We start from the raw sequence: 9,034 nt of genomic DNA, 5'->3' as shown, positions 1-9,034 counted from the left end.
CTCCCTCTCTCGCTCTCTGCCCCTCCCTCACTCCTGCTGTCTCTCACAAATAAAGAAACATCAAAAAAAAAAAAAAAAAAGAAATTATACTAAACAAAGACTCCAGACACAGAAATTATATATTGTATGATTCCATTCTTATGAAAAGTCCGGAACACATAAATCTATCTATAGAGACAGAAAGCAGGTTGGTGATTGCTGAGGGCTGAGGGAGGAGGGAATGGGAAGTGACTGCTAATGGGATGGAATTTTCCTTCCTAAAATTTTTAACTGTGGTAAAAAAACAAAAACAAACAAAAAACTGCACATAATCTAAAGTTTACCATTGTAATTGTTTTTAAGTGTGTACACGCTGTGTTCAGTCATGTTAAGTAGATTCACACTGTTGTAAAATAGATCTCCAATACTTTTTCATATTGTAAAACCAAAACCCTACGCATTCAACAACTTTGCATTTCCTCCTCCCCCCAGACCCCAGCAATACTATTCTAGTTTCTGTCTTTATGAATTTGACTAAGTTCCTCATATAAGTGGAATCATACTGCATTTTGCTTTTTTGTGACTGGTTTACTTCACTCAGCATGTTCATAGGGCTCATCCATATATCATGTGGTAGTACTTCTTTCCTTTTTAAGGCTGAATAATATTCATTGTATGTATAGACCACATTTTGCTTATCCATTCATCTGTCGACAGACACTTCTTGGGTTGCTTCCACTTCTTGGCCACTGTAATACTGCCATGAACATGGGTATGCAAATATCTGTTCGAGATCCTGCTTCCAATTATTTCAGATACATACTCAGTAGTGGGATTGTTGGATTATGGGGGCATCTCTTTAGAATGACGAAACTATTCTAAAATTTGACAGTGGTGACACTTGCACAATCCTAGAATACACTAAAAACCACTGAACTGCACATTTCAAATGAGTTAATCACATAGTATATGAATTATATCTCAATAAAACTGTTAGAAATACAACTCTTAAAGGCTGAATCATGGATACAAATACTTAAAGATTTTGACTGAACTGGATTATTAATCTGGTTAAATAACCAGTCAATCTTGTCATACAGGTAATTTTGACCCTTATTTTTGATGACCTGGCTTGATGTTTAGGCGTTTTTTGAGATGTAACCTATGTGCTTCTTCAACACTGATCATTAGAGAAAGTTGGAAAAAGAAATTCTCAGTACCTTTAATTCAATACTAAACATTTTCATATTTTGTGTCAGGAAATCAGTGATGAAATAACAAATTCATACTAACTATAGAAATTTTTAATTCATCTGCTCTGTAGATATGCCATTCTTCAGATTTTTAAAAGATAGGGAAATAAGGCAGGACCTTTACTCACTTTGACTTCAGATTTACTTTTTGAAATGTCACTCACAATTATTTCACATAGAAGAAGCTCAAAAGACAGAGGGTTTATTTACCTTGTTTTTACAGTACAAAATTATAAAATTATAAAGTACTATGGCCAATGGCACTGAATGGGGAAAGAGGCAATAAGTTTAAAAGCCAGGAGAGAAAAATCTTGAGGAAAACAAAATGTGCATCAAATTCAGATTCTTCTCATCTCTAATCGCTATATACAACTAGAACAGCTAACAGGAATGTAGATGGCCACTGATGCTCAGAAACCCATTTCATCATCTTTTCTGTTTTATCTAGACATTTCCAGTTTTGTCAAGACTCAAAGAAACAGTTTTTAAAAGGCAATAAATGAGATAATCTCAATGATTTCTCATGATCTCTTCTGATCAGAGCAGAGCTAAGTAAAAAAACCTTACTGGTCTAACTGATCATTTTTTAAAAACAAGAGACTCTGCACAGTTCACGGCAAAAACACAAGCTTGGAAGCCAGCTTTCAATTTCAGCCCCAAGCACAGACTGAAACAATGGTAATGATCTAATTATAGAGACGGTCGTTACGTGGGACAGTCTTTCTTTCTAGATTACATATTTTATACACTTTATCAGTTTTTCCTAAATAATTTCTCAGGGTTGGCTTTAAATGAAGACTGAAATACTAACAGTTGGATTCAGATTCTCATTACACATTTTTCAAAGTCCGTCTGTGTGCAGAAACCAAATTATGCATGGCGACTCGAAGAGCTGAGTTCCCCACAGGGATATCACAGGAGTTGATGACCGAATGTAGTGCCCGGGTATATGCTGCAAATAAAGATTTGCACGGTGATGAAGTCAGTCAGATTCTCCACTACTCTCCCCACTTCCTTCCCATTAGTACTGCTTCTCTACTAAGTCTCATAGGTATTAACTTTGCCTATTCATTGAATACATATTTATCGAGTACTTAGTACATGCCAAGCACTCTGTGAGGACAGAAAAGATAATGAAGAGGATGGACACAGAGATAATTAAGTTTCAGGGTAATACTTTCAAACCAGAGGCATATACAAAATATTGTCACATAATGAATTTCAGAATGAATGAAAACACATCCGGGAAGAGGGGAAAGATTTCCAAAAGTAGTAACATTTAAGATGGTCTAGGAGGATTAATAAGAGTAAAGGAAAGGCGGCCTTCCGGGCAGAAAAATAGATGGCACAAAAGGTATAAAAGAAAGTGATGTGTACTGGAAGTAGCAAGTCTGATAAGGCTGAGTGTCACCTGGGGCCAGAGAGAAAATATGCTAAATATGGCATGCATTTCGTACTGTAATGGTGAACCCTAGAGGTTTTAGAAATAGAGGAATGGCATGATAAGATTTGTGTTTTTAAAATTTAACTCACAGAATTGATTAGGAACTTGTATCACACAGACTGGGCAGGGGGAATACAAATACTGGCAGTATTTTTGGTATGCACATGAAGCCTACACAATCTCTACCCTATGTAATAAATAAATACATTTAAGGACAGCCAGGAAACAGAAACATTGGTGACCATAATAAGGACTGTTTTTCTCTAGCTGGGATTCCTGAATATAGAGCTGATACTGGTCCTCATTTTCCTCAGTGTCACCTGGCAGAAGTGGCAGTCTAATGCGGATACAGATGGTAATAAGTCTATGTTAAATAACATTAAAGTATTTGGGCAGTAGGGAATGTAACTGGACAGAGGCCTAACTTCGATGGCCCTAAAACACAAGCTCTCATTTCTTCATTCACAGGAGGACCTGGAATCCAAGTCTCCCTATGGTGGAACGGAAATATTTCCCCAGCATAAATGGAGACAAGAAGGTAACAGATCTCAAAAAGGATTTTAACTCACTATAATCATTTTTATTGTCTCAAGAGTTGCTTTGTAAAGGAGTTATAACAGTCACTGATATCTAGTAAACAACCAATGAATGCTAAATTACTACAACCACTACATTTATTGTTTGTTTGTTTGTTTGTTTGTTTCATTGCCACCAGGCCCCAACCATTCCTTTAAGAAGCTTACCTCTAGGGTTTTTATAGAAAATACAATTGTTGGCACAGGTATCAGGATGCGCATCCCAAAAATCAGGACCACAACAGCATAGTGGAGGTAAAGTAATATTATACAGCTGCATTTTCTCCTGGATCTGGGCTCTTAGAGCTTCCGTATATCTATATAAAGATAACAGTAGGATCAGGCAAAGTGAACCACTAGGAAGAGAATGAGCATGAGTCCTTATTTCACCAGCTTTCACTAGTAAAATTATTTCACATCTCCATGCCTCAACTCTTCCTCTTGTACTGGGAAGTAGCACGGGAGGAAATACAGTGCTATTCCGCTAGAGCCAGGACTTTATGCAGAACTTTTCAAAATACCTTTGGCATTCCTTCTCTCTCTGTTGTTGTTTTTCTCTGGCTCCTTTTACTTCCTCAAGCTGTAGCTGGGCTATTTTCTCACTCATCTTCTCTCCTGAACATGGCTCTTCATGGAAGTTCATTCTTAGTATCCTCTGCTCCTCAGCGTAACGTTGCTGCTCTTTCTTTTTTTTAATTCTGAGAATAAAATAACATGGTTAGGAATTTCATAAAATCATTATTTAGAACTAGCTACTAGAACCAAATAATTCAAAGAATTCCCAGAAACAAGGGAGTCAGGAAATCAGTTTAGCACCCCTAGAATAGCCTCAAAAATTCCTGCTGGCTGATTTGAGTTTATCTTATAGCTCACATAAATATGTAACCTCTCAAGTGGCAATGACCATTGGTTACAAATAAAAAAGTGTTTCTGGGGGTGCCTGGGTGGCTTAGTCGGTTAAGACACTGCTTCTTGATTTCAGCTCAGGTCATGATCTCACAGGTTTGTGAATTCAAGACCCACACTCGGCTCTGCACTGACAGTGAGGAGCCTGCTTGGGATTCTCTCTCTCTCTCCCTCCCTCTAGGCCCCTCCCTCACTCTTCTCTCTCAAAATAAATAAACTTAAAAAAAAAAGTTTTTCTGTAAGAATCCAATTACAAAAGCATTCTTTCCTTAAACAGCCAAATAAATAGATAGATAAATAAACCAAACAATCAACCAGACAAAATCCAAAAACAATGGCTTTTATGGCTCTCAACATCAGGCACTGAGAAACAGTGACTCTTGACAAATGGCAAACAAATGAAGTGAGCCCTTTAACTGCCCAAGCCTTCATAGTCTCCAGGCAGTGGCACAGGGGTGGGAGTGTTGAGGTAGAGCCTGGTGGACTGAGTTGAGAAGATACAGCTCACAGTCCAGGGACACAAAGGCAACTAGAGTTCGTAAGACAGAATACCAGAGAGGAGAAAACCCAGAGATCTACAGAGGTCTCCTTCTAATACACAGCAGAGTACTGTGCACATGTTGGAAGAGAGAACCTGAGGTTAGGGACAGAATCAACAGAATGACTAACAAGGGAGAGTGCCTTGTGCTCACACAGAGCTGGGAACAGTGCCTGTTCCTGCCACTCAGACATGAAAAACTCATAATGCACAGGGCACTGGGTAGAGTTTTCAGGAAGATCTTACCTCCACAGTGGGGAATAACGATTAGTCCCAAACTGAGCACTGATCCAGACACAATCTAATAAATTATAAAAGCAAAGCTCTAAAGTAATTTAACTACATCCCAGAACAAAGCTCAGAAAAATGTATATGAATACAAAGATATTCAGCAACCAACAAGGCAAAATTTACAATGTTTGACATCTAATTAAAGATTACCTGGCATGCAAAGAAGCATGTTTATGTTTTAAAAGAAGCTTATGTTTTCCTAAATATACTCATAATTAAGAGAATAACCGATTAAAACCAACTTAGCACTGAGTTATTAGAATTAGCACAGAAAAACGTTAGTTATTATGACTATATTTTATATGTTCAAAAGTTAGGATATAAAAAGGACAAATCAAACTTCTCAAGATGAAAACTACTATTTCTGAGATGAAAAATGCACTGGAGAACAAGCCTAGATCTAATGGAATCAATAATTAATAACATTTCAAAACCAAAAACCAAGCCCACATGGGTTCACCAATCACAGAAGAAATTATACCAATTCTCTACAACCTCTTTCAGAGAACAGAAGCAGAAAAAAATATTTCTTAACTCATCCTATGATGCCAGCATTACCCTAATACCAAAACCAGACAAAGATATTACAGGAAAAGACAACTAAAGACCAATATTTTTCATGATCACAGAGACAAAAATCTTCAAAACTGTTAGCACATCAAAACTAACAATGTATAAAAAGAATTAGATGCCAAGACCAAGTGAGATTTATCCCAGGAATGCAAGGTTGGTTCAACATGAAAAAAAATCAATTAATGTCATGTATCACATCAAAAGACTAAATAAGAAAAATCACATGACCCTATAAATAAATGCAGAAAAAGCATTTGACAAAATCCAACACCATTTATGATGATACTCTTGGTAAACTAGAAATAAAGGAACTTCCTAATCTTGATAAAGACTCTACCAAAAAAACCTACAGCTAACATCATACTCAATGGTGAGAAACTAAACACTTACCCATGAGGATCAGGAACAAGGCAAGACTGTCTCCTCTCACCACTCCTTTTCAACATGGTACTAAAAGTCTTAGCTAATGCAATAAGACAAGAAAGGGAAATAAAAGATATAGAGATTGGAAGGAAAATAAAACTATCTTTGTTTCCAGATGACATGACAGTCTATGTTCTTCCCAACCTGATCTATAGATTCAATGAAATCCCAATAAAAATCCCAGCAAGTTATTTTATAGATATCGACAAACTGATTCTAAACTGTATATGGAAAAGGCAAAATTCCCAGAATAGCCAACATAATATCGAAGGAGAAAAACAAAGTTGGAAGACAGACACCATTCAACTTCAAGACTTATTATAAAGGTACAGTAATCAAGACAGTGTGGTATTGGTAGAAGAACAGACAATTAGAACAATCGACACAACACAGAGCCCAGAAATAGACCCATCTAAATAGAGTCACTTGATCTCTGACAAAGAAGCAAAGCAATGCAATGGCACAAAGACAGTCTCTTCAACAAATGGTGTGGGAACAACTGAATATCCATATGCAAAAACTCAGTCTAGACGTAGAACTTACACTCGTCACAAAATTAACTCATTGAATTAAATATAAAACACAGGACTACAAAGCTCCTAGAAGATAACTTAGGAGAAAATCTATATGATCTTGGATATGGTAATGATTTTTCAGATACAATACCAAAGACACGATCCATTAAAGAAATAACTGATAAGCTAGGCTCCATTAAAGTCAGAAACTTCTGCTCTGCAAAAGGCACTGTCAAAAGAATGAGAAGTCAAGCCACAGGTTGGGAGAAAATATTTGCAAAAGATATCTGATAAAAGACCATGAACCAAAATATACAAAGAATTCTTAAAACTCAACAGTAAGAAAACAAACCTGATTTAAAAATGTGCCAAAGACCTGAACAGACACAAAGAATATGCCCAGTTGGCCTTGAACACTAGTTTCAACTGCATGGGTCCACTTTGATATGGATTTTTTTTACAGTACAGTACTGTAAATGTATTTTTTCTTTCTTATGATTTCCTTAATAACATTTTCTTTTCTCTACTTTAGATATATATACCATATAAAATACGTGTTAATCAACCGTTTATGTTATTGTGAAGGCTTTCAGGCAACAATAAACTACTAGTAGTTAAGTTTTGGGAGAGTCAAAAGTTACATGTGGGTTTTTGACAGTGTAGCATGTTGCTGCCCCTAACTCCCATTTTGTTCAAAGGTCGTATGATTATGGGATCATGCCTTGGTGATGAGTGAGTGAGTGAATTATTGACTGACGACTGACTGACTGACTGACTGACTGACTAAATGGTGAGGTTACCCTTCGGTGAGCATTAACATGGAAGATAAATATTTTCATATCTTTTGCCTGGAGAGAACTATACATTTACCTCTTCCCCAGATCTCCTTGTCACCAACTTTCCAATAATGTTCCTTTCAAGTCCCCTGAGACCATCCAGCCAAATAACTGAGCACAGACCATGGATCAGCATGGATTCCTGACTCTATAAGCATAAGAGTTTAGGTTGAGTGAACAGTAATATATCTTAGATGACCAAAACAGAGTCATAATGGCCCTTCAATCGATTCTCAGACTTGAGCCAATTTATAGACCAAGAACCTCTTGAAGTGGAGTCCAGGTTTCCTTGAGGAAGGACCCTGCTACAATGCCAGAATTTTATACTGTTAATCTTTCAGTCTTCCACAAAGGAACCATGATCTATTATCCAAATGCCATAGGTCTCTATGAGTCAGACTATTGTGATTATTGCTTTGGCTCAGTTATCCAATTACAGTAACCACATCCCTCTTTTCTTGTTGATTAAGTACCTGCCATTCCAGAGTCCCATTATCCTCATTGCATCAGGAATCCCAATTTGGTGGTTGCAGTTCCTACTGTAATGTTTGACCTACAGAGAAGGGTGACTACAGAACTCTTCAAGAATGCTGAGGCTCCCCTCACAAGTTTTTCACAGTGGTGGTGAAAGGTGTGTCCTCTTGACCCTCCCAGAGCTGGTGAACAGGTCTTACATGGCAAGTTCATTCTAACGTACCAATCTCTCTAAGCTTTCGGGTACTTTCCTCTACAATATGCCAGAGGTTCTGGCATTTAACTTCATTTCGTATAGGCCACCTTTGGGTCCATGGTTTAGTCAACTAACCAACATATTAAAGACTCTTCTAACCCCTCAATCTAAAAGACTGAATTTGGAGTCTCTGCTGAGTGGGCACAGACCAATAAATTCTGCCTGATCCAACTTGATATTCCATCCACTATGATCCTATCCTTTTATGACCTATTCTACATGTATTCTCTAGATTTCTATATATATAAATTCTTTTTGGAGTGTAATGTATCTCCTCATAGGTCATACTTTGTATCTTACTTGGGGACTGCTGGGACTTGAGTCTAGTTATAGTTTGAGAAACTAAGAGTGCTGGTAGGGGTAGCAAATTAATATAGGCCCAAATCAGGGCAGAGGCTATGGGGATGGGTAGCAGGGTCTGATGGTTAATTTTATGCATCAACTTGATTTCACAGACCATGGGGTGCACATTATTCAGGGGACCTCTGTGAAGATGTTTTTGGATGAGATTAACATTTAAATCAGTAGACTACATAAAACAGACTGCCTTCTCTAATGTAGGTGGGCCTTGTCCAATCAGTTGAAGGACTAAATAGAACAAAAAAGGCTGACCCTCCCAATAGTAAGAGGGAACTCCTCCTGACCCTGGATGCTTTGAGCTAAGACATTAGTCACATCCTGCCTTTACACTAAAACTGAAATACTGGCTTTTCCTGGGTATTGAGCCTACCAGCCTTTGTGTGTTTGTGTTTTAAGTTTATTTATTTAAAGTAATCTCTACACCCATCGTGGGGCTCGAACTCACAACCCTGAGATCAAGAGCTGCATGCTCTACCAACTGAGTCAGCCAGGCACCCCAAGCCTGCCAGCCTTTGAATGGCAACTATATCATCAGCAATCCTGGTTCTGACTACAACTAAACCATTGATTCTCTTGCATCTCCAGCTTGCGGATCTTGGGACTTGTCAGTC

At 37.7% G+C, this 9,034-nt stretch overlaps 1 protein-coding gene across 1 annotated transcript; it reads right to left on the bottom strand.

The window, feature by feature from the left end:
• Positions 1 to 249: 249 nt before the first annotated feature.
• On the bottom strand, positions 250 to 7,468 carry CCDC15 (coiled-coil domain containing 15). The gene is made up of 4 exons (XM_047071725.1): positions 7,368 to 7,468; positions 3,773 to 3,949; positions 3,420 to 3,568; positions 250 to 2,184 (listed from the first exon to the last, which is right to left on the bottom strand). Exons 2-4 carry the CDS (start codon positions 3,892 to 3,894, stop codon positions 2,063 to 2,065), a joined length of 393 nt encoding a protein of 130 aa, XP_046927681.1. The 5' UTR covers positions 3,895 to 3,949; positions 7,368 to 7,468; the 3' UTR covers positions 250 to 2,062.
• Between the last annotated feature and the right edge of the window lie 1,566 nt (positions 7,469 to 9,034).

The sequence above is a fragment of the Lynx rufus genome, unplaced genomic scaffold (assembly GCF_022079265.1).
Source record: "Lynx rufus isolate CCGP_SWC_20201006 ecotype Redwood Valley unplaced genomic scaffold, mLynRuf1.p SCAF_9, whole genome shotgun sequence".
Lineage (NCBI taxonomy): Eukaryota > Metazoa > Chordata > Mammalia > Carnivora > Felidae > Lynx > Lynx rufus.
Note: the sequence above shows the minus strand (reverse complement) of the source record. Positions and strands in the feature narration are given on the sequence as shown.